At 45.4% G+C, this 24,896-nt stretch overlaps 3 protein-coding genes and 2 long non-coding RNA genes across 6 annotated transcripts; 4 read left to right on the forward strand and 1 right to left on the reverse strand.

Annotated features, from left to right (window-relative positions):
* Nucleotides 1–1,174: 1,174 nt before the first annotated feature.
* On the reverse strand, nucleotides 1,175–17,129 carry LOC108163652 (serine/threonine-protein kinase meng-po). Its single transcript, XM_017299071.2, has 2 exons — nucleotides 16,067–17,129; nucleotides 1,175–2,695 (listed from the first exon to the last, which is right to left on the reverse strand). Exons 1-2 carry the CDS (start codon nucleotides 16,077–16,079, stop codon nucleotides 1,338–1,340), a joined length of 1,371 nt encoding a protein of 456 aa, XP_017154560.1. The 5' UTR covers nucleotides 16,080–17,129; the 3' UTR covers nucleotides 1,175–1,337.
* On the forward strand, nucleotides 13,279–14,247 carry LOC108163653. Its single transcript, XM_017299072.2, has 2 exons — nucleotides 13,279–13,646; nucleotides 13,698–14,247. The coding sequence occupies exons 1-2, from the start codon at nucleotides 13,306–13,308 to the stop codon at nucleotides 14,104–14,106; spliced, it is 750 nt and encodes a 249-aa protein (XP_017154561.1). The 5' UTR covers nucleotides 13,279–13,305; the 3' UTR covers nucleotides 14,107–14,247.
* A 94-nt stretch (nucleotides 17,130–17,223) lies between the features above and the next one.
* LOC117188580 lies at nucleotides 17,224–17,843 on the forward strand. The gene is made up of 2 exons (XR_004472673.1): nucleotides 17,224–17,673; nucleotides 17,739–17,843. It is a non-coding gene; the product is annotated as an uncharacterized LOC117188580 (long non-coding RNA).
* A 259-nt stretch (nucleotides 17,844–18,102) lies between these two features.
* LOC117188579 (tubulin glycylase 3A-like) lies at nucleotides 18,103–24,135 on the forward strand. 2 transcript variants are annotated; one of them, XM_033392568.1, is made up of 5 exons: nucleotides 18,103–18,289; nucleotides 20,297–20,571; nucleotides 20,639–22,202; nucleotides 23,559–23,626; nucleotides 23,691–24,135. In XM_033392568.1, exons 3-5 carry the CDS (start codon nucleotides 20,831–20,833, stop codon nucleotides 23,943–23,945), a joined length of 1,695 nt encoding a protein of 564 aa, XP_033248459.1. In that variant the 5' UTR covers nucleotides 18,103–18,289; nucleotides 20,297–20,571; nucleotides 20,639–20,830; the 3' UTR covers nucleotides 23,946–24,135. The 2 variants fall into 2 exon arrangements, with proteins under 2 accessions (XP_033248459.1, XP_033248461.1); XM_033392570.1 differs by having other exon boundaries at nucleotides 18,103–18,256.
* Nucleotides 24,136–24,253: 118 nt separating this feature from the next.
* Nucleotides 24,254–24,883, forward strand: LOC117188581. The gene is made up of 2 exons (XR_004472674.1): nucleotides 24,254–24,713; nucleotides 24,779–24,883. It is a non-coding gene; the product is annotated as an uncharacterized LOC117188581 (long non-coding RNA).
* The last annotated feature ends 13 nt before the right edge of the window (nucleotides 24,884–24,896 follow it).

A 24,896-nucleotide genomic window follows, 5' to 3' on the forward strand; every position in this document is an offset into this window, starting at 1 on the left:
TCAAGCGTTTAACTTAATTACAGGCAGCGATTAATACGACACCGAATAATCAATCAGGCATTGGGAGATTGATCGGATTCGAAGGGGGGCCCTAGATTCACGGGTATACTCGTATCATTCGCTTTTATTGGCAAAAACAAGACAGGTCTAATGCAAACAATGTGTCCGGGTCCGCCCACTGCCGCACCGCACCTTTTGTTGAATGAACCTGAACCTGAATGTGTTTGTTTATTGCGAACCGAGGCGTCACATCCTGCCTGTCCAATGCTCGAGGCAACAAAATCGTTTTTGGTGGGGTATTCTTCTCCAGAAACCGAGTGGGAACCACCGCTCTGGCAGCTCTGCTTTTCAAAGTCAACAACAGAGATGACCTTCCAGACGCCTAGGTAATTAGCCAAGACACTAATCCGAAAGGCCACCACCGCCACCACCGCCACCACCGCCAGCGGTATCCAAACAACAATAAATAATTAAAATGTAAATCATAAATATTTACCGATTAGCATAGTTTGTGTTTCCCCACTGGAACCCCCTGGCATTATTTTGTTTAGAGGAGAATTTGTTCGCCAAAAATGTTTAATGAGAGAGAAAGCATCTGGAACTGGCACTGGCCCTGGAATGATATTAGTCTTTAAAGACTTTCCGTAAACTTTCATATAAACTCTGTTAAGGGTTCTATATTTTTTGCAGTTTTTGCTATATGGTATACATAGGATATCAATCAATATTTAATAGTAAAAGTCGTATATACAAAATTGTTCTTTGGGGAGGGAGGGATACACATAGAAGAAGTACTATGGATTGTAGATTAGAGATAGACATTAAGATTAAGAGCTACTACGAATATACAACGAAACTTAGATGTCTAGTAATTGGTCATCATCCACTTTCAGTTTCTCTCTACAAATATATCGGGTAAACGATATATAAATTCTAGATCTAGATAATTGCATTAGTTGGTATCGTATCGTACCGTATATGTATCGTATCGTATGGTATATCGTTTAAAGTAAGTAACGCGTAAATCACACATTATATATTAGATATAGTATATACAATATAGACATGTAGAATATATCGAAAAAATCATTACGGCGGAAGACTAGAAAGGTAACACTAGTGGAATCCGTTGACGTGTGTTTTCTCCAAGTGGTTTCGGGAAGGGTGGGGGGGGGGGGGGGGGGGGATCTCTTAACGGTAAAAATTCTTACTAAATTACTATATACCTATAGCATAGCAAATTTCGCTAACATTAATATAATATTTGATCTCATAGATCTACAAATTCAAACAGTTCCGCAGAGGATGATATTTTATAAGAGGGCACTCCCTGCCCTCTAATGCATCATGTCCAGGCCATGCAAGCTCTCGACCTCGGGATCGAAGCTGGCATCGCAGGTGGACAGCCAGTCCCAGACGCGCCGTCGCACCATCACCGGATCGATGGGTATGTCCAGGCCGTAGCTGGACATCATGCGCTTGAACCGGAGCTTGTTCTCGTCGCCCGAGAGGCGGCCCTCGCGCTGGTTCAGGTAGATGCACGAGTCCTGGTCGTGGTGGGTGGGCGAGATGAGGGTGGCCGACTTGGAGGTGGAGATGCGGCACTCCACCCAGCGGTCCTTCATGTACTTGGTCACCTCGGTGATCTTGCAGCGATCCTCCGGATCGTGGCTGAGATACTTGCGGAAGCAGCGCATCAGGCGGGGCGAGAATCGCCGGAAACTGTCCGGCACTTTGGTCGTCTTGCGCTGCTCGTACTTCATGAAGTTGGCGTACGACTGGTCCTTGACCCAGTCGGCCGACTGCCAGGGCGGATTGCCGGTGAGGATGTTGTACAGCAGGATGCCGAACTGCCAGGAATCGCTGATGGGCAGGCACTGGAAGCGCTCGTTTTTGATCAGCTCCAGCTGCTCGGGCGGCACACAGCTGGTCCACGTGTGCTTCACCTTGTGCACCAGCAGGCCCTTCTTGGTGGTGGCCCCGAAGTCGCACAGCTTCACCCTGGTAAAGTCCGGCGTGAACACCAGGATATTCTCAATCTTCAGGTCGCGATGCACCAGGTTCTTCGAGTGCATGAAGCCCAGGGCGGAGCTCAGCTGCTCGGAGATCAGCTTGCAGGCGTTCTCGTGCAGGCCGTTGGGTCCGATGTTCGAGGCCAGGTCTCCGTACGGGGCGTGCTCCATCGCGAACACATAGTAGTCCATCGTCTGGAAGGCCACCGCGTACGCGCTCAGGATGTGGTGGTGGTGCGACAGCTCATAGTTGTAGTGGAACTCCTTCTGGAACTCCTTGATCGTGGTCAGCTCCGCGTGCACTGCCTTCAGGGCCACCAGCGTGTTGGTGGGCCTGTGCCGGCACAGCAGTATCTTGGCGAAGCATCCCTCCGCCAGGGTCTTCTCAATGTTGTACTGGTCCGCGAACGTCATCAGCGGCAGCTCCACGTCCGGTATCAAGTGGATCTGTCCGCCGTCGTTCTTGTCCGGCTTCTTGTAGATGCTGCTCCTACGGCTCACGGACGCCGCCCCGGGCACCTCCAGGCGGCCCGTGCTGGTGCTGGTGGGTGTCAGCGGCGTGCTGCAACGCTTCTGGTTGTTGTGATTTGTGCAGGTGCTGCTGTTGTTGTTGCTGTTGCGACTGTTGGTGCTGCCTCCGTCGCCAAACGAGCGGCGCAGGCGGAAGGAAAATGAACGTTTCTCTGCAAGAGATGGAGAGAGATCATATTATTGGGGATTCTATGTCTCAGATGGGTTCAGGTTAGACTTAAAGTGAGGTTGCTTTTAGATTTTTGGTTGGTGCACAGAAGAATCTATTCCTTTTCCTCATAGGAGCAGTCTCTATTTCCCTCAATTGTCCCTCAGTTCATCTTTCAGTCTCTAGGCTTTGGAATCTCCCCAAAATAAAGGCACTTAGTCCTTACCTAAGCGCCGAAGTCTCTCTCTGTCTTTCGCAACGCAGACCTCGATCTCTTTGGAAAGGGGAAAGAGGGAAAGCGAGGAACCTAGACCGCTAATTATGTCCTAATGTTATTGTTCTTTCCCTCCATTTAGCCCTCGTTCCGCTTAATTTCCACCTCCTGCTCCCAGTTGAAGCTTCCTTTTGTTTGCCCTTAAACTTGACCTCTCAGACACAATCGATATCTTCTCCAGCCCACCTCTGCCTTGACCCTAGCATTGGCAACAGCTCCCGTCTTTTGCTGGGCTGCTCGGCCGCTTCGAGTGCCATTAATTGGAAATATTTCTCGGTTGTTCCTTATGATTTATAATCAACGTTTGATGTGTTGTTCTTTTATGTGCCGTGTTCCACATCGCGAATTATTAATTTATCATACAAGAACGGACATAGAAAAGCTCTTACAGCCCTCCGCCCCTCCCAGGGGGAAAAAGCAACACCCACGCCCACGTCCGCGTCCACGTCCGCGCCCAAGACAGAGAGATAGACGATGGTTGTCGCCGAATTGTCTGTGACAAAGTTAGTGCAGAATTTGCGTAGATCGGCCCAGATCGGCCATGGGCTAGAGAGAGTCCAGGGGGTTGTCTTTGGGTTATAGATGGGGCCGGGCCACACAGGCAAAAGACGTCAGCAGTTAGTCACGGATTCTGTGACTGCTGCGATTTTTGGAATCCGCACAATCTGCGTAGTGCCATTGACAGCACAGCTCTACCTCCATCCCCCAGCCCCTGCTCCCCCGCACATTTGATTTCATTTATAGCCCGAGAAATAGTCAGAAAAAATCATTTGATTTGCCGCCGCATGGGACACGGGCCAGACAGAGAATCGAATCTATATCTGCTATATGCTATATGCTGAATGCCCGTTAAATGCTTTAGCTGGAAAATCAAATTAAATCGGGGAGGACCGGTGCGGAGCGGAGAAAAACATTTATAGGGCGTGATGTGATTTTCGCTCGATTTTTGTTCACAATTTTAACGCGAATCGTGAATCGCCGCATGACGTTAAATTATATGTTCTGTTTAGCGATCAAAATCGTATTTCATAAAGTGTCAACTGCGGAGGAGGTGGTTCTGGTTGGGTTTGGGGTTCGGGGTTCGGGGTTAGGATGATGCAGGGGTGAAGGTGAATCAAAAATTGTTTACATATATTGAAAAGTATTTTCATTTTAGACAAATTACTGCAGAGAAATATTTACCACTGAGGCATGCCACGAGAAATGCATTTCTCAGCTAATTTATGGCTGTATCTCGAAATGGTTTGAGATAGATATAGATAGTGTCTATAGGGTGGTGCAGGTGTTGGATCGGGTAGGGATATTGGTAAAAGCAGAGAGCGAAAAGAGATGGGAAGGAAAATGCCTCGGGTTTTGGGAGGGCACTGAGAAGGCTTGATTTAGTGCCTCTTTCCAGGAATTAATAGCACCAATAACCTGACTCTTTTAGGGTTTAATCTTTGGATAAAGCATCTAAAAAATACTTCGAATTATCTCTGAATATTCCCCTTTCAAGAACACGGAACTGGCATATTATTGATACTATTTTATACTCAGTGGCAAGTAGTTTTCAAGTTCCATTAAGAAGCTACAAATATACCAGTTTCCAACACTGTTTAGCCTTGAATGGCTTTCACCAACACATCATTCGAAACCCTATTTATTCCACCTGAATCTTTTATTTTTATTCCGCCTTTAAGTATTTTTTTTGGATAGCAAAACATTTCTTTTAAGCCTCATTTATTATTCCATTACAAGAGTCATTCCCCCTGTCGCACCGGAGGGGAATATTAAGTGGATGCTGGGGGCGGCGCAAATGTGAAACCCCCCAAAAAACTGGCCAAAAAGTTTGAGGGAAAGGACAGGCGGCAAAACGTCAAAGATTGGACTTGTGGTTTTCATTTGCTGTTTCTATTTCTATTTCCGTTCCAGAATTGATTGGCTCTGGGCCAGAGGTGGATCCCTAATAAATGAGTGCTCCAACCCAAGGGGGAGCAAAACTAATTATGTACCATTAAAAACCATCAACAGAGATACAAAAGTCAGGGAGGCCTGCGTGTGGCCATAAATCAGACTTTCACTTTCTTCCCTGCGTCGTCGATTCAAATGATTCGAGTATTCGTTCTGGCCATTTCATCTCGATCATTTCTTTCGCCGATCCGCAGCAAAACACTTTGCATGGCCCCCCGAAATAGCAAAGCCACAAATGAGCCAAAAAGGGTCAGGCAGGCAGGCAGGCAGGCGGTCGTCGGAGAAGATGCATTTTCTGCGGCTCTCTAAAAATAGAAGCGAAGCCAGAATTTCCGTGGAAATCATCTGCCCCGACCGCAGCCCAAGGGGGAGTCGCGTATCGCATAAACAGTGGGTCAAAATAAACACACAGGATCGCATGGGATAGTCAGACATTAGCTGTGGTCCGAGTAGCAGATACACAGATACAGATACAGATATATGAAATGCGTTTGCAACAAAGGCGTCAGGAGAATCGACGACCTGCCAGCCCAGCCAGAAATTCTTGCGACATATGAGGGTTTCAGGGGCCTTCCAGAGACGACTAAAGGATACCCTGGACAACCAGTGGGCGAAGGGAATATCAATTAAGGATTGTACTCTTAAAAGTAGTAGATTTTATTGCTAGAATTTTATCCTGGAGCTGTCTTAGAGCTTAATCCAAAAGAGTAATGAAATATATCCAAAAACAAAGCCTGGAATGGGTAGCCCTGGGATGCCATTCAGATACCACTTTAAAGACAGAATATTTCATGACAATGATGGATCCCTGCACAGCCATTCAATCAGCCCAATCAATATGCCCTTCCTCGCCGAACAGATCCAGAACCAAGGGGCGGCAGGGGGGGGGGGGGGGTAGGGGCCATCAGCATCAGGTCTCCAACACTCGTATGAGTGACTGCCAAAATGTACGTTTCGGTTACTCCCCTTTCCCTGCCCCGTGCCCCTGATTGTCGCCCTGGTCTCCAACAACAGCAGCAACAAACGAGAGTCGTGTCCCGATTCCCCGCCTGCTTGGCAACCCGCCCGACAGTGTACGGGACTTTGGGGGCATTGCTGACGTCAATGGACAAGTCGTTGTCGGTCGGCGTGCCACATACACAACGTACAAGCGCACAGATATAGCCACAACAACAGATACAGCTACAGATACAGCTACAGACACAGATACATTTGTATCTATAGGCCAACGAGGCTGCGTCTGAGGCTGAGGCTGAAGCAGCCCCGTCGGCGTCTCCCAGACCAATTGTAAGTTTTTTTGTTGGTATTATTACAAAATAAAATGGGAAACACTTTTAGACCAGGGCCCGGCAGCCAGAGCAGCGTCTCAACGGGGGATGATGAATCGCTTAACCGGAGACCATCGACCGTCGACCACCGGACAATGCCGGAGGCAATGAATGGCCCAAACACTTGGCAGTAGTGCGGCTCTCCCCGCAAAAACAATTGATTGCTCAATCTGGGTGGAGGGTGTGTGCTCCGGAGGGCAACCTAAGACCTACGTCAACTCTCGCAAGAGTCCCAGAGACTGGATACCGAGGAGACCTACGACAACGAGCTGTTCTGCTCCTCCTCCTCCTTGCCTTTTCCATTAACCATGAAAAACACATATAATTTATATTTAATTTCTTGACTTTTCCGGGTATTAAGTACTTGTACTTGTACTTGTATAATCGTATTTCAGATTTGCTTCGATTGTTTACAGAAAAACACACACAGACCCGAATTTGGGTCAGGCAAAGTTTTGTTACAATCTACAAAATGTTCGTTCCATTGGGGGGCTATTTGTTGATTTTCCCATTACACGGAAAAAGCGCCACTTTTCCGATATATGCTATATGGCTAAAGATTTCAACAGTCGATATATAACACAGAAATTCGTGTAGATTCGAGGCGGATTTTGCAAGTGTTTGGGAAATGGGAAGTGCTTTGATTATTGCCTGTGCTTTTCCCCGTTTTCTTGATCAAGGATGGAAAACAGTGAGAGGAAGGTCGGCCCACAGAAGAATATACAATGCTTAAGTGTAAAAGGAACCCACTAATAACTACTTCACGTAGGATCCTACCAAGGGAATCCACTGGAGAAGGAGGTCTTTGACGTCGCGCGTCATGCGGCAGCGCCCCTCGCCCCTGCTGGTGTCACACGGGCCACTGGACGGTGCATCGCCTATTGAAAGATGCAGGCCAATATATAATATGCGCCATAGATACAGCTCTATCCCAAGCCCATGAATGATTGTTAATTACAGTCTTATCATTGCACATATTTCCATTAATGTATCCTCTATATTTCCTTCCATCTTTCGAGTGCTCAAGCACTCCCCGAACAAAGTCATTTGCAACATTTTGCTCCCCATTCAGTGGGTGGGCTGTTGAAAAAGGAAAAACTAAACAGCATTCTGCAATACTTATTATACAACAATTCAATAAAAATTAACGACTTAAAACAAAATTTCCGCTGCGCCCACAAAGGCAAAAACAAAGGCAACAAACCACTAACAAAACAACGAAAATAAACAAAAAGAAATAAAAACAAAGAACAAAAACAAATATAAAATAAATAAGTATTTTTTTTTTTTTAGAGATTTTCTACGTGTTTGTGTGATTTTTTTATAGGTTAAAAAAAAAAAAGGAAAAACAAAAAAAATAAAATACATATTATATTTAGTAGATATATTTTGTTGCTGATTAAATTTGGTTTAATTTGCCTTCTCCCTCGTTCGGCCCAGGGGGGGATGGGTATATTTTTAGCAAAAGAGGGCGTGTGTGGCCGCCCCCGCCTTGTCCGTGACTTTATTGATATATGGGAGCACTCTTCGGAGCACTCTTCCCCAAGAAAGACCCAACCGCCGACAGCGAGGGACAGCTGCTGCTCTTTGGAAGCGCTCAGAACTGCGCACATGACCGTCACGAGTACAGCCGACAGCTGACGGCCTGAAGGATACACTAGAGGTGGACAAGTGGTTGTACTCGTACAGGTTGCACACCCTACAAGCCACGGCTGCTGCCCCTGAGTGCCGCTCGACGCTGAACAGAGTGCCATGTCAGGGCCAAGGAGGAAGCCAGATGATTGTTCCTGCCAAGGATAAGGCGGCTTTCCTCGAGTAATATGGGGACTCCACCAGCCACCGTTTCCATAAATTATTTAAATATTTCCGCCTCTGCGCTGCTCGCTTCTTTGTAAGCGCACGATATATACTTTTATTTGTGTAAATAAATTCTTATAAATAGCCGACAAATTTTGTAATTACGCGCAGAGGAAAAGTGTAAAATGGAAGAAAAAAAACGATGAACATTTTCATGTAGCTGACAATTTTCAAGGTAAGGTCAAGGCGAATGCCTACGTCAGATTCATTTATCAAACTTATCCATCCTGATAATGAGGTTTCATTGGGGGGGCGGAAGGGGGGAAGGGAGAGAGGCCCTACAAAGAGCCGAAGGTGAGACAATGTCCGAGAGCAGAGCAGAGCAGAGCAGAGCAGAGTCCATAAATTAGGTGGTACCCCCCTCCAATAATAAATAAATAAATACCAGACTGTATGCAACAAACACTTTTCGTTTCAACAATTGCTGTTTAATGTCTCTGCCTCTCGTCTCGTGGCGTGGGGGGGGGGTCTATACGGTCTTTTTCTCGGAACGGAACACACATGCGGAATGCTCGTAAATAATTGTAAGTAACGCTAATAATAATATTTGCATGGCAAGTGCCTGGAATGGGGAATGGAATGGGGAGCCGGCACCGGCACCGGCACCTGACGTCAACTAGAAGTTCCGTTGAATGAAACAATCCCCCACAAGGGAAACGGAAATTGCTTGGGCATAGTTACTACGAGTAGTACTTGGATTTGTGATTAATTATGTGGCAGTTGAGTTGGTTATTGGGTGGAGAGCGAAGGAAGTATCGTAAAGCATCGGCAAGTGTCTGCAAGTGACCCAAAAACAAGAGATTTTCAATTAATATTCACTGCCACAGAGAATGAGAGGAAAAACTGTATAAAGTAGAAAGCTTCGCCGCTGCCTCTGCCAGACAAAAGACACATTTCAAAAGAAAACTCAATGGAAACATCATCATCATCGTCATCGTCATCCACATCACGTGAATCTTCCGTCTAGACCGGTTAAAACCGGCTTACTTGAGAGCCTTTATCATAATGGGGGGACACTTGTATTTTCCGATTGCCGATTTCCAATTTAAAAAATAAAAATAAAAATAAACCATGATCAAATCAAAGAAGCGTAAAAAAAATATAGATATATTAATTAAACAAATAATATGAATGTTCAATCAAATACGATCAGTAAAAGAGGGAGAAAGGGAGAGAGAGAGGGAGAGACTGCGTAAAATATTTGCCATTTGTATAGTAAACATTTATTGGCGACTACGACTACGACTATATCTATAGAGACATCAGATTCATGTGATGCGATGTTTGGAGGCAGCGCTAAAGCGTAGCAAAAATTAATAATTTATATACTATGCATAGTATATTCTCTCGTTGGGTTGGGTTGGGATATATGCAAAAATATATTCAAATAAAATCAGGCAGGAATACACTTCAGCGGCCCACGCATTCCGCCTTTCGCCTCCATCTACTTTATGTGTTTTATGTCTGACTTTCTCGCCCGCCCCTCCCCTATCCGACTTTCTCCTTTAGGCAAACATATGTAGGCCAGGCACAGGGTACGGTAGGGAGCAAGTGGTTGAAGGACTGCAAATAGATTTTAATTTCAGTGGAACAAAGTCCATGTCACAGCAGAGCCATGATACATCCCTGATACATCCCTGATACATCCCAGATACATCCCTGATACATCCCTGATACATGCATGATACATCCCTGATACATCCCTGATACATCCCTGATACATCCCTGATACATGCATTTTACATCCCTGATGTAAAAGCATCTATAAAAGCAGGATATCTGATCTCTCTGTTAGAGGGGCTACCTTAGGGGGAAAACGATAAAAAAAACCAGTTTACCTATCTTTTATATTGGTAAATCTTCCCTTTCTTTTCTCTTATAATCGCTCCTTCAGGAGGAACACCCACTCCCTTGACCCTTGGTTAAAGTTCGAGCCGAGAGATTAGTACTCGTTCTGGCTCTCTTGGCTCTTCCGATCGCGATCTGTGCCCCCTTCTGCCTTCCCATCGATGGGCCCCGAGACTGTGGAACCAATTAAGACACACGGCAGATCTTTTCGTGTGTGCTCTGTGCTCATTACGAGATTTTTACAAGATTTTAAGTACCATATTTTTATTGCGTGTCAATGGCAAAAAGCGCGTCACAAAACGCACAGAAGACGACCCCTTGGACCCGTACACCTCCCGTATGCAGCCGCACAGACATCAGTGGGGGGGTTTTTATGTATACGTCTATATACTCGTATATGTAGAGCTCGCCGATACTTATATATTTTATCTTTTGGTTAGCCATAATATTTCTCGCGGCGACAGGCGACGGCACGACCTTGTCCCACGGATCAGCGCGTAGAAAGCGAAAGAGCGGCCAGAACACTCGTCTGCGACAGGAGAGAAAAAGAAAAAATGAAAGAATGAAATCGAAATGAAATGAAATGAAACAAGCCCCAAACAAACCACCAAAGCGGTGCACATTCGTCCATATAAACGGGTATAGTAGGGGTACTCAGGGACTCATCAAATGGAGGGGAGTGGACTGCAGTGCAGGTGGTTTAAGGGGTTCCTTTAGGGATTTCTTAGGTTTTACTTCTTATATGGAGTGTATTTTTAGGCGAATTTGTGTTATATATCCAAACATAAAGTAAAAACTCAGCATGAATCCATGAAGTCTGGTCTTTTAAGTAGATATATTGAATATTGTTATGTTTTTCTACTGTTTGAATACAATTAATGACAAATAAGTAAGAAATCAGTTCTATAGAAGTGCAACAGATATTTCCAAGTGGGAAGGCAAGCCAATTGCTGTGTACTATAAGAATATCAAAGGAATAGTGAGAAGAACGCAGTGCACTATAGGTATCTTCTGTAACATATATTTGTTCGAGTTAATCAAAATGCGGTACCCATAAAGGAGTATTATCACTGTCCATTCTTGAACCTTTGTTCATGTCCCTTTTTCATTACGTTCTTCCAGCCTTCCATTCCACCTCTGTACTGCCCCGTACTGGCATTCCATTCTACTTTTTAATAGGGTAACCATAGTCAGTGCTCATCCCTGCCTCCTAATCACTCCTCCATTTGTTGTGTCCCCCATTCACCACCCAACCATCCATTGTGTCCACTATTCATCTTTATTTGCTAGTTTTTGCAGCGGCATTTAGTTATATTATTTATGAAAAATGAAAAGTTCTCTTTATTCCCAAGACGCGATGTGCCCTGCCTCTTGTCTTTGGTTTATTTTTGGGTATATCTTTTATTTTTATTTTTGTGTACTTTGGCCATAAAAAGCAAATTAGCATAAATCCCATTTTTACGGCTAACTGAAAATGATTCGTTTTGACATTTGCGATATGTCTCTTTGATTATCTCTATTTTATGGCACTTGAGGAAGGGAGAGAAGAGGAGCAGAGCGGTCTGTTCTTTCGAGTGATAATGGCAGTTCAAGTGGAGCACTTGGGCACAATTAAAGGTCAAGGTCAAGGGCCAGACACTGGCATCGGACTTAAGGGATATTTCTGAAGTACTTAAAGGTCTTCCTGCCCGGTTCCGCCCCCCCACTATTTGTGCATATTAATGCTAGATAATTAAGGCAACTAATGAACGATCGTCCCTCTTCTTGTGGCCATCTGCCGCATGCAATTACGGGTATCTGCCTCGAGAGGTTCATTGCACCTTCCCGTGGATCTGCTAGGCCCCAAACACTATCAAACAACACTTTTTGTTGGCCATAATTCAACGAGAATTAATTACATAAAATGCCTGCCTTACACACAGAGAGATTGAGAGAGACAAAGAGACAGGCAGGCAGACAGATCGGGGGGATTGGGTAGGGGGATGGGGGGAGGGTGTACGAGTACCCATTAGCCGGTCGGTCGGTCCGTCGGTCCGTCGGTCCGTCGGTCGGTGTTGAGCGAAAACATCTTGAGGGCGCCCGCTACAAACACTCGGTGGGGCTGCTGCTATCCAAAATAGCCTAAACACATTACACCGTAGAAGACATCGCGCATACGACGCGTGTGCCGCACCGATTTGGCAATTAAAAATTTGAAAAACAAAATTCATAAACAAAATTGAGAGACCCCCAAGCAAAATGTGTGTGCGTTTCTTTTCTTTTGTTTCAAAATTGTATTCTCTTTTAGCAAGTTTTTGAGGTCTTCTTTTGTGCGAAGAAATTTTTTGGAATGGAGAAGCGTTAAGTGATGTTAATTCCATTTCAATTATAGAGAAAATTCCTGGAAAAATATCCCAATAAAGTATTTTTAACACTCGAAATAATTGATATGCAATCAAAGCACTTTCTTCTCCAAAATGTATCGTATTTCGTGTAAATATTTCCACCCAAAATACTCAGATATTCAAGGGCATTTTTACGAGTAAAAGTACTTCCTAGTTGATTGATTTTTTGTTAAATACAACACGGAAATTATTATTGAGGCGCATTTAATATTTGTTTTGTTCAAACAATTTGCATTCTCTTTTGTTTATTTGAGTAATATTGAAGGATGAGTAGGAGCCATGCCGCAATCCGTGATGTTCGTGCGGTTCGAATTTCCCTTCCCGTTTACCATACCCCCCTCTCTTTATATATACATATATATATCTCAATGTATTTCGGTTCGAATATGAGTGTATTCACTGTCTGTCTGGTCTTGGTGGAAATTGTTGAAGGCGGCAATTGGCTTCGCACTTCATTAATGATGCGGCGCGTCGGTTGCCCCATACAACAACAAAAATTACGCATTTAAAAAAAGTTATACATATATGTACGTATATCTAGCAGAGAGAGCGGATCGATAGATACAACAATTTTTCTGGCAATTTAATTTCCGTTTGGTCGATGCATTCGAATGCCCGAAATTGGGAATCAATCAAAGCATCTTTTCGAATGCTTCAATGAACTTTCGGTTGGTTCCGTTCCGTATTTGGACCATCATCAGATTCGATGGTTTCCTTTGTGACGTATTTGTGATTTAGATATATTTCTCTTTTTTTGCTGCCAGACAAATCTATTTTAAATCGATTTCTGTGAAAAATTAATGTTGATTCCCATCTGATTTTTATTAAACAGGGAAAGAGATTAGCCTCAAAATTGATGAAAGAAATGGAAATTAAATTTGATGGGTCTCCAGCAAGCCTTGTAGAACTTGTAGAACATATATTCCCAAAACAAAACAAAACAAAACAAAACAAACAAAAAAAGCCACACAAAATGAACAAACCTTTGGGCAACGGGGAGGGAGGGGAGGGTGAGGAGGAGGAGGAGGAGCCCCATTTGACGCCCCAGCTGCAGGATCACTACGAGACAGAGGCCGAGGTGCTGGGCCTGCTGGTGGAGCTGGAGACGCGCTACCGCGACTTCTACCAGATGTATCTGTGCGAAATGCAGGCCCAGAAGATACTCATCGAGCGAGTGTGGCTCCTCACGCAGCGATACCTTATTCTGATCAGCTGTGTGATCGGCTGTCGCTATCCCGAGGTCTACACCCTATCCACGGAGGAGGCTCTCATCAATGAGTACGAGGAGAAGTTGGAAGTCCTGCGAACCTCAAAGTGAGTCCAGTCCGAAACGATAACATTTGTATAGTGTTTGTTTTTCGCCAGCAACAACATGAAACGCGCTGTCCTGGAGCTGGACACCCACTGCAAGCGATTCTATGCGGCCTACGATCGTCTGAACAAGTCCCTGGAGACGCCCCTGATCATGGGCGATCCCAGCCACCGCTGCATACAGCACCACAAGATAATGGCCGTCGATATATTCAACTACTTCCATGCCACAGTCCTCAAGCTCAAGTGCTACATGCACCAGCTGGATCCCCTGAATCTGGAGAGCGTCGAGGAGTACCGGGAGCTGCTCAAAACCGAGGCCCAGTGCGAGGAGTTCGAGGGGCATCTGATGGAGAATTTCGTCTACTGCAAGTGTCTCCACAAGCGGCCCACGTGCCCCGTCGAGAAGCTAAAGTGCTCCCACCACAATATCGCAAATTTGAAGTACCTTAGTCGCATCTAAACGAAGCACTAAGCCAGCATCTAGTGGCCCATCAATGATAATTAATAGATATTTTTATTGTCCTGTCTTTAAAGCACAGAGAAGCCATTGTTCTGGGCAATCAATGTATCTTTTAAGTGTTCTTTTTATGGCTCGGGAAAACAAGTGATTCTGCGTTGCTTGTAATTAAAATAAAGTGCCTGGAATTGTGGTCCTTGTGCTTAAAGTTCGGGCCAGACAGCCCCTTTGTTTATCCGAAAGATTAACCTTTTCAAAAGTCTAATCCACTGTCCTTTTCTGTGAACTTTTTGCTGACGCCGCCGTGTCATGAAGAGAGAAATGTGCTCAACATTGAGCAGGATGTCAAGCGTGTTTAATGCCAGAGCCACAGCCGCACAACCCACATAAAATGGCACACAGAAGAGTCCTGCACTGGCTGCCTGGTGGCTGCCACTTGTGTATGCAACCGTCGTGTCGTGTCGTGTCGTGTGGCACACAATGAACCCATTGAGGCACAAGTACGGCCCCTACCCTACCTCCGACTCTCTAGATGGCAATCAAAGCGCATTTGTGGCTGTAACACTCTGTGGGTGTAACTGTATCTGTATCTGTCTCTGTGGGTGTCGCTGTCGAACCAAGTCCGGGCGCACCCAAAAGGACACCGGAATGTTCAAGGATAGCCGCCACTGGACGACTGGATGACTGGCCTACAATGAATGGGCGGATGGATATACATACGCCCCGATTATATACTTATGTATATCCGTACATAGGTATACTTTATGTAGAGAGAAATCAGAAGCTCGTGCGTCATTCGATTATGAGTTTTAGGGTCTATCCCCAGCCGCCGCAGCCGCAGCCCCTCCGCCGTTCGGGCTGGCATGTTATTTATTTTATACATTTTGGATAAACAAAATTCATAGAATTTTAGCAGACCGGCCAGGCCGGGGCGTGCCCACCGAGAGGCCCAGACCAGACCATGTTTATGATAATGACGTCGTTGTCATTTGTCGCTTCATTTTGCTCTCTTCGTATTTTACGAGTATTTTCGGGCATGGGTGGTGTTGAAAGAAGCCCTCTTCCCCCCCCCCCCCCCCCCCCCCCCCAGGCCCGCCAGAGTGTGGGTTGATTGCTCTTTCGCCTGCTCTTTTGTGCGTGAGAGAGAGTCTATTTTTAGGCAGGATAATTGAAAAGCAAGCAGTACGGCGCACAGCAGCAGCCAGGAGTCCAAGTGTGGGTGTGCCACGGGCAGGACTCGCCCCTCCCGCCATTCGGCGCTAATTGTAAGGAATCCCGGCAAGGAAAAGGGGATTATTCATGTAACTGTTGGGTGTTGCCCCTAGAGAAAGGAGCTAACAATAGATTATGGGATTGGATGAGGGAATGGGAGGAGGAGCAGGAGGAGGAAATTGTGCAACTACTGTTTGGAATCGCATAAGGAAATGGCCGGCGGGGGGGGTTATGGGTTCGATGGCACTGTGGTTCCTAGGGGCAACTAGAGGAAGAATGACTGGATTCCAAGAACCATTGCATGTGAGCTCTGGTTCGATGATGGACATAACTCTGGCATAAGAACTGCAGGAGGTAGTGGAATATTCTTGGAAATGATATAACCAGCTTAAAGAACAAAGGATTGACCTTTTACTGAAATGCAATTAGAGAAGCGCTTAATTGGTGAAAGCTACAAATAGATGGATTGATTTCCAGTTCTTACAGGAAAGGAGTTAAAGGTTGGGATGGGATGGCATTTTCCTAGCAACAGCTCCTAGAAATACGAGTATCACCAGAGCCTGTTAATGCTGGAATATACAGAGAAATGGACTAATGATAGAGAGGAGAATTTTCTTAGAAGATGATGGGATAGAAATAATAGGATTTTCCTAGAACAAATATAACCCCTAACAGGTAATAGGATTATGATTTTTGGCATAGATTTCTATAACTATATTTTAATTAGTTTTAAAATAGAAATATAACTCACCGATAGTGCCCATTTCTGTGCTGCTTGTTTCCTTTTTGGATCAGTTATCCGTAATCCTCGTTCGGTATTCTTTCAGAGGGTTATATTCAACACGATTTGATGCTTCTTTCGATTCTCTTTTTGGGGCAACAAAACTGCGTTCACACTCCGAAAGTCACATTGCAATTGTCCATAAAGCGTCACTGAATATTTTTTGTGTGTTTGTTTTTGTTGTGTTGTTGTTGTTGTTGTTGTGCGTAGAAAATTTCAAGGTTGCTTCACAATACAATAAGAACTATGCCCGTAATTTGGCTAACAAGACGAATGGGTTGGCGGCGGGGGAATATATCTTTTGTTTTGCCCGATTTTCGTTTTCTTTTATTTGGGCGAATGGAATACTAAGTGGTCGTATGGTCGCACTCGGCACTCTCGCAGGAAAGAATAATACGCGAATCGAAGCTGAACAATACACGAAAAACACAGAGCAGAGCAGGCCAAAGACGCGACAAAAATCAGAGGCCACGACGACACGTCCAAGCACGTCCACACGCCAGGAGTTTTCCGTTAGAAATGTTTTCGCTGCCGCCAAGAGCTTCGGTTCTTATATTTGTTGCATCGTCTCCGTCTCCGGCTGCGGCTGCTTCGGGGGCTGCTTCGTCGGCACATGGACAACCGAAGGAGGGTGTTCGTGTTCGTTCGTTTGTCTGATGCTTTGCCACTCTTTTACTCTCACTCGGTCCCTCGGTCTCTTCGTCGCTCGCCGCTCTTCCGGTGTGCGTGTGTGTGCTCCATGTTGGAGAAAAGCTTCGTGGGCGAAACGAAAGCTTTCCTTTACCCCTTTTTGTTGGTGGCCGCCACTGACAGTCGGTTTACTTCGAGTTCAATGCATCCCCAGGCGTGTTTTTTTGTTTCACTTTTTCCAGGAGCGGACTCAAAGGAAAGGGTTTGAGCGGACCACCCTTTAGAGGGAAGGAAACATCTCCCATAAGCTCCATGAAGGAAAAATAGCTGCACCACAGAGTGCAATTTTTGAGCTGTTTTGGTCGGGTATCCTAGATCTGATATTTTTGTTTTTTTTTCCCCCCAGAAAAACTGAAACAAGCAATCCATGCCCCACAAAATCCCAGGTGTCAAATTCAACATTGTGTGAGATTACTGAAAAATTATCAGTATTATACGGAGTGCCGAAATGTTCGGAGCTCGGAAAAAAAAAAAAAAAAAATTCTAAATTTTGTAAAATTGTATTTCGGAATAATATTTTTTGGGCTAAATTTAAAGCGTAAACCGATGATCAGGTTCTACCATTCAACACATCGATAGTCACCAGGCCCTCCGGGAGCGCGTAACTGTGCTTCGCTATCCGGATCGAAATTCTGTTTGCAACATTTTAACTGTGAACTTGTTAATTCTCAACAATTGTCAGTCCAAATTTAAGTTATTTTAAGCAATCAAAGATGCGAACTATACTGAGTAGCAACGAAGTCGAAAACGAAAACGAAAAGGAACACGAGGAGAACACAAAGACGAAAACGAAGACGAAAACGAAAATGAAAAGGAAAACGAAAAGGAAAACGAAAAGGAACACGAGAAGATCACAAAGACGAAACTCCCGACTGGAAACGAAAATGGTAATGTAAATGGTAACTATAGGAAATATTTCCATCTTTCTAACAAGAATTTTTTCGTTCAGCAGATTCTGAAGTACATTCTGACCCCTTGTACGAACTAAATATATATATTTTATATTTTTCCATTATATTTTGATAGTAATAAAAACATATTTTGATACTACAAAAAATAAACTTACTTAATGGCTTGGGAGGGGGAGGCAAGCGCCATCGGATTGATGCCAGAAATTTAAACGATGTTCTCTCGGCACTCGGCACCTTCGTCATATCTGGTCTAAATTCTGACCAAAGGAAGACCAGTTAACGATTGTTCCTTCCTTTCGCATTTATTTTGACAAGTATTTCAAAGGGAGAAAAGGACGAATACTCCTATACAAACATACAATATATTTGTTTTTGCTCAGTCTATCATCTCTGTTGCCTTTTTATTTCTGTCACCTTTGAATGTCTCATAATTTTGGTCCAACCCGTTGCGGTGCTTTAGTCGTGCGTGGGCGTGTGAGAGAAGGAGAGAGAGTGCGTGTGTAATGGACGACTCGCTCAGAGAGGATCAAAAGGAACGAGATAATGAGAGTGCGCTTCGGTGTGTGTGTGTTGAGTGCCTCTGCGACGTTGAGTAAGAAGAGAGTGAGGGATAAATGGAAACTGCGTCGCAGAAAATGATTGGATTGTCTCAGAGCTAGGATTCTGCGATGATGAGAGAGCAGTTGCGTTTGAGCGTTGAGCCCATTGCTGTGCGTGTGGTGAGGGAGGGAGTGCGTTGTGAGGGAGATCAAAGAGAGGATCAAAAGAGAAAAGATGAAGAGAGCGCAAACTAGAGAAGGGGGCTAGAATAAAGAATGGCCAAGCCACATTGCCAGGCTCGTACGACCCTCACCTCGCGTTTGGGGACTATATAGGCTATGGGCTATAGGCTTTTTGGCTTATTAGGCTTATACCTGGCATTTTCTGGGCCGTTTTGTCCACTGCCCATTGACCATACCACATTTTTCCTCTCAAATTTCCCAGCAGGGAAATTATTTAAACAGACGCAAAAGGGGAATTGATTTTATTAACTTTTACTCGTCTTTTTAGTACTATTACTATCTCAAGGATCTTTTTCTTTGATCTTATTGGAAAATGGCTGACCAGAATAATCGAGACACGACAGATTGTAGATATGTTTGTGTGGCAGGGTTCGACGTTCGACGAGGCCAAACCCAAAAAGTACGCTACAAAAACAATGCATTTCCCTATCACTTTCATTCCCTGACCCAAATCCTATGGTATTCTCGAGCAAAACCCCGCCTCCAAAGTAAATAAACTTAATACAGAGCACCATCCACTATCCCCTAACCGGAGACAACAAATCAAGCGAAATTAATTACCGCCCCAGTTACGGCTCTGCCAGTACGAGTGCACGATCCACGGCAGTTTAATTTTTAATAAAATATAAATAAAATAGACAAAGACAGAGATAGGGGAAGAGAGGGAGGGAGAGTCTCAAAGTTGTCGGCACGCAAGGACACCGGAGTTGGGGCATGCCCCCGCGGAGTAGGTGTTGCCGTGTGCCGGAACTTTGTAGGCATAACTTTTCCAACGACTCGTGCAGAAACCGCTGCGAATCAAGTTTTGCGGCTAAATTGTCCTTGAACCAAATACCCTTTCGAAACGGAGACACACACACACACTCCCCAAGAGAGGGGGAGGGGGGGAACGTGGCACATGGCACATGGCACATGGCACATGGCACCGATGTAAAGGCCCCCCCTCGCGGCGCCCTGATTGTGGTGGCAGTTAACTTGATTATTTTACAAATAATTGAAAAGTTACCCTCGGCTTCCGCGCCATTGCGCGAAAATTTAACAAATTGCAGACAAGACTGCCATCCATCAAGTCCCCCGAACCCCCGTCCCCCCATCCTACCTTTTACTGACTTTTCCGAAACGCTTTCCATATAAGAGGGGCCGCATTGGCGTTGACGTCGCTTCCACGCGCTTCCCAGTGACGACAACGCTGCCGATGATACCCCCCAAGCAGCAGCAGCAGCAGCGCCAACGCCAACGCCGACGCCAAACAACAGCAGCAAACGCTGATGACGGAAACGACACCCACGGAAGGAAAACAAATACTGGTATCGTGCAAAAACCTCATTCGGTACTAGACGCCCCCGCACCTGCCCCGGCACCTGACGGAGATCCGCTTTGGATCAGTAGGGGGTTCCGTCAAAGAAAGGAAGTGGGCAGAAAGGAGCCGAAGCTCTTGCCTCTTGGGCTGGTGCGGTACATTGGGTTAGGCTCTTAGGACACATCCTAATGTTTAAGATCCCTACTAAAGAGTATCCCTTAATTAATCTCTTTCCCACATTTGAAGGTACTTATAAAAAAGTTTTGGTTCCTCGTCGTCCGATATTTTACTCATATCATCGCGCAGGAAGCGAGTAAGCCGGGAGTTGCTCCCTAGTCACTCTTTAAATATCTATCTTGAACCCTTAAATTAACTATCCTTTTACCCACCATATACATATATCCAATAATAAATCCATTAATGGATCTCCCTTTATCGTTATTCCTCGTGTTTTTATCGGAAACTCTTTAATAAATATGTAAACTAAATTCTGCCTCCTTTTTTATTCTAACAACAGAAATATCTCTCCATCTGGGTAACGGAAAAGGTCAATAGCAATGTATCCTTCATCTCCAATTATCGCTTGCATTCAATAATCCCAAAACTATTCGTATTTCGAATTCCGTTTTGTTGAAGGTCATTTTTATGTCACCCAAACATATCGCTTAGTAACCGGCCCTAAACATCCATTCTATGTCGACCTAACCCAACGCGAAAAGTTCAAAATGCGGATGTATCTATGTATCTACTGCAGGCCTGGCTCCGGCTAGAAGCCATCGTATAGTTGAGCAGGTAAGTGCTATAAATAGAGTCGTTCCAAGTGAACTTGTGAACTTATTTCTGGCTCAATGGTTGCCAGGCAGCCACCGCCCCCTCCCCGGGGACTAACAACCAGACAAAGGCAACCCATTCACCCAGTGGCCCAGTGAGGCCCAGACCCCGGGAGGACAGAGACAGAGACAGGGACAAGGGAAACGCGATAATTTTGCACTGCAGCCAAAATCGAATTAGTCGGCTGGCGGTGCTTGGAGAGCGAGCAAGCGCCTCCGCAATGCAGACGCGTCCGAGCAGTGAACCGCAACGCGCCAAGGAGCAACTCCTGCGAGAGCTGCCACCGCAGAAATGCTCCAGCGCCACGCTGGCCAAGAAGGTGCTGCCGCAGAGCCCGCCGGCAGCACCGCCGCCCACACCGGCCACAATTGTGCCGCTCACTGCGGTGCCCGTCATCCAGCTGACGCCTCCGTCGCACTCCGGCGACACGCCGCAAAAGTCAGCACCTCCGCCGCCGCCACCGCCGCCCGAGAAGGCTGTGACTCGCACTCCGGATGGCGGCAACAAGGAGAACCTGCCCGTGAGAGCCGCATCCAAGCCTTTGGGGGCACCCAGCAACTATGCGGCACGACGCACCTGGATCACCACGGAGCGGATGAATGAGCTGCGGCGCAAGGCCCAGGAGGCGGCCAAGCAGAACAAGATCTTCACCATCCGCGGGTGCTTCAATTCGGTGCGGAACGCCCTGCTGGCGCGCGGATGGGTGGAGAAGCTCGATGTGCATCGGAAGGTGGTGCCGGCGGGCCAGATGACCTACGAGGATCTCACCCAGCGACTGCCAAAGCGCAAGGCCGGCGAGACGCGGCGGCAGTACATCCAGAAGTGCGAGCGGAACATCATGTCGCGCTTCCTGGAGCACATGCCCGTGGACTTTCTGTGGACGAACCGGAAGGAGAAGTGCGACTACATCGACCAGGCCAAGAATCCCGGCATGACGATCAACAAATTCCACCGGGCCCCCTTCACCTCCAAGGAGGGCCTGTGCAGCCAGCTGCGCGACTTCCACTGGTTCTTCGAGGAGGGCACGGCCGAGATGTACTTCCCGCGCTGCTACAACGTCTGGAGTCCCGAGGAGCTGGGCGAGTTCGTCGACAACTTCAAGCTGACGGCCTGCGTGGCGTACCTGCGGGCCGTGCTCTGCCGCTACCACAAACAGGGGCCCGAGGCCGTCTTCTCCGCCGGCGGCAAGATACCCTACTCGTCGATAGACTTCGCCTACAAGCGACTGGTGGAGTACCTCGACAGCTGCCAGCACAACGACATCGACTTCGAGGATCCGCCCAAGATCTGGGAGCACGACTGGGACGCCTTCCTCTACCAGCACCAGCAGCTGGTCAACGAGGACGGCCGCATCCAGCACGATGGCCAGCGGCTCGAGCACACGGCCAAGAGCTGTCTCTCGCTGGTGGACAAAATGAAGGTCCACTGGCCGCAGTACAGTCTCGATGGCTATCAGAATTTGTGGATCGTCAAGCCGGCCAACAAGTGCCGCGGTCGTGGCATCCTCCTGATGGACAACCTAAGGAAAATACTGGGTGTTGTGAATCCCTCGATAGCCTCCAAGAGTCGCTATGTGGTGCAAAAGTATATAGGTGAGTGCTACGACTTTGAGAGACCCGAATCCCAAAGAATTACCCAAAAGTTGCCACATTTTGACGAACAATTTCCTTAAAGATACCCCATTTAAACCCATTATTACGAAATAGGCTGTTCCAATCGATATGGGATAAAGGATCTTGGGTGCAGACCCACGAAAATTTGCAAAATCCCCACCAGAAAACGATATAAACAAACGTAAAACACAGGAAACGGAAACTAGGTCGTAAATCAGGCCGGTGCCAAAGTTGTTGTACTCCCACCCCACCCCTCCCCTTCTCGGGGTCCCCTCATTTTGGGGTAACTCCCAACGTCAGTCAGTTGTGGTGTCTACACGCACGCACATCTCCTCCACTTGGACTCCTGCGAGTATACCAAAAACATATCCTTCGTACATCCGATACAATCCGCGGTACAATGCATACAAAAATTTGGCCTAAAAACGCAATCGTTTGGGCCTTTCTGTGCGGCTGTCGTGTGCTCGTTTTGCAGGCAGAAATCATAATTTGCTTTACGGTTTTCTGTCTGTCTTCTGAGGCATGCAACAAGTTGTCTGCGGAGACAATTGATTTTCAATCCAAGTTTGTATAAATAAAAGCCAGAAATGAAAAGTACACTATTGGATTTCAAGAATGTCCGTTAAATCTATTCTTTTTCTAGGTTTCGGCAATTAAATCTCTAGGAACAGCTTCGTATTTCTCTTGATTTCGACTGTAATAATCATCAAACGAATAGGAAATTTCATAGATAGATGGAGAAAGGCTTTGGCTTTCGATTATAATGTGGTAAAAAAGCTGAGGATGCTTTTATAAGGGGTATTCAAGCAAAGGTTGAAGCAAAAACTCGGCTGATACGATGTTTGACACTATAGAGCGGTCGAGCTGGGGGTGGGTTTTGAACGCTCTCTTTTGGCCTTTCAACAACAAATTTGAGAGAGCGCGGAGCCAGGGAAATAATTAATTTAGTCCAGGGTATGCCAAAACTTACGTGGAATGTGATAAAAGATGATAAAAGCACTTTGGAAAAAAAATATTAAACTAAAAAAATTAGAAACGTGAAAAAGTGGATGCATGGACTTTTTTAAATTAAAATTTCTTAAGGAAAATGATCTCTTTGAATTGAAATTATTATTTTTTTCTTTCTCACTAAATTAAAGAATCTATGAAAACAAAAATCACAAGGATTGATGAATTTTTAAAGATTTTACAGACGTTTAAACTGAAAAGATGCGAGCATGTATCCACACTTGCTCGCCACTGTATATCTTTCTTAAAAATATTGAAAAAGAAGCTTATTGAAGCTAGAAAAAAGACAAAGAATTTTCGAATTAATAAACCCCTTTCTCCTTTCAGAACGACCGCTTATACTCTTCCAAACAAAGTTCGATATACGCCAATGGTTTCTGATAACAAACACACAGGTGATTCTTGAGACCCTTCCCCAATGAAACCCATAATCTAACCACTCCCCCCCACCGCCCACAGCCATTGGTGGTGTGGTTCTACAGAGAGAGCTATCTGCGCTTCAGCTCCCAGGAGTACTCGCTGAGCAACCACCACGAGTCGGTGCACCTCACCAACTACGCCATCCAGAAGAAGTACACCAACGGGGGAGGTCCCTCGGTCTCTTCGTCGCTCGCCGCTCTTCCGGTGTGCGTGTGTGTGCTCCATGTTGGAGAAAAGCTTCGTGGGCGAAACGAAAGCTTTCCTTTACCCCTTTTTGTTGGTGGCCGCCACTGACAGTCGTTTTACTTCGAGTTCAATGCATCCCCAGGCGTCTGTTTTTTGTTTCACTTTTTCCAGGAGCGGACTCAAAGGAAAGGGTTTGAGCGGACCACGCTTTAGAGGGAAGGAAACATCTCCCATAAGCTCCATGAAGGAAAAATAGCTGCACCACAGAGTGCAATTTTTGAGCTGTTTTGGTCGGGTATCCTAGATCTGATATTTTTGTTTTTTTTTCCCCCCAGAAAAACTGAAACAAGCAATCCATGCCCCACAAAATCCCAGGTGTCAAATTCAACATTGTGTGAGATTACTGAAAAATTATCAGTATTATACGGAGTGCCGAAATGTTCGGAGCTCGGAAAAAAAAAAAAAAAAAATTCTAAATTTTGTAAAATTGTATTTCGGAATAATATTTTTTGGGCTAAATTTAAAGCGTAAACCGATGATCAGGTTCTACCATTCAACACATCGATAGTCACCAGGCCCTCCGGGAGCGCGTAACTGTGCTTCGCTATCCGGATCGAAATTCTGTTTGCAACATTTTAACTGTGAACTTGTTAATTCTCAACAATTGTCAGTCCAAATTTAAGTTATTTTAAGCAATCAAAGATGCGAACTATACTGAGTAGCAACGAAGTCGAAAACGAAAACGAAAAGGAACACGAGGAGAACACAAAGACGAAAACGAAGACGAAAACGAAAATGAAAAGGAAAACGAAAAGGAAAACGAAAAGGAACACGAGAAGATCACAAAGACGAAACTCCCGACTGGAAACGAAAATGGTAATGTAAATGGTAACTATAGGAAATATTTCCATCTTTCTAACAAGAATTTTTTCGTTCAGCAGATTCTGAAGTACATTCTGACCCCTTGTACGAACTAAATATATATATTTTATATTTTTCCATTATATTTTGATAGTAATAAAAACATATTTTGATACTACAAAAAATAAACTTACTTAA

Source organism: Drosophila miranda, chromosome 4, assembly GCF_003369915.1.
Source record: "Drosophila miranda strain MSH22 chromosome 4, D.miranda_PacBio2.1, whole genome shotgun sequence".
NCBI classification, from domain to species: domain Eukaryota; kingdom Metazoa; phylum Arthropoda; class Insecta; order Diptera; family Drosophilidae; genus Drosophila; species Drosophila miranda.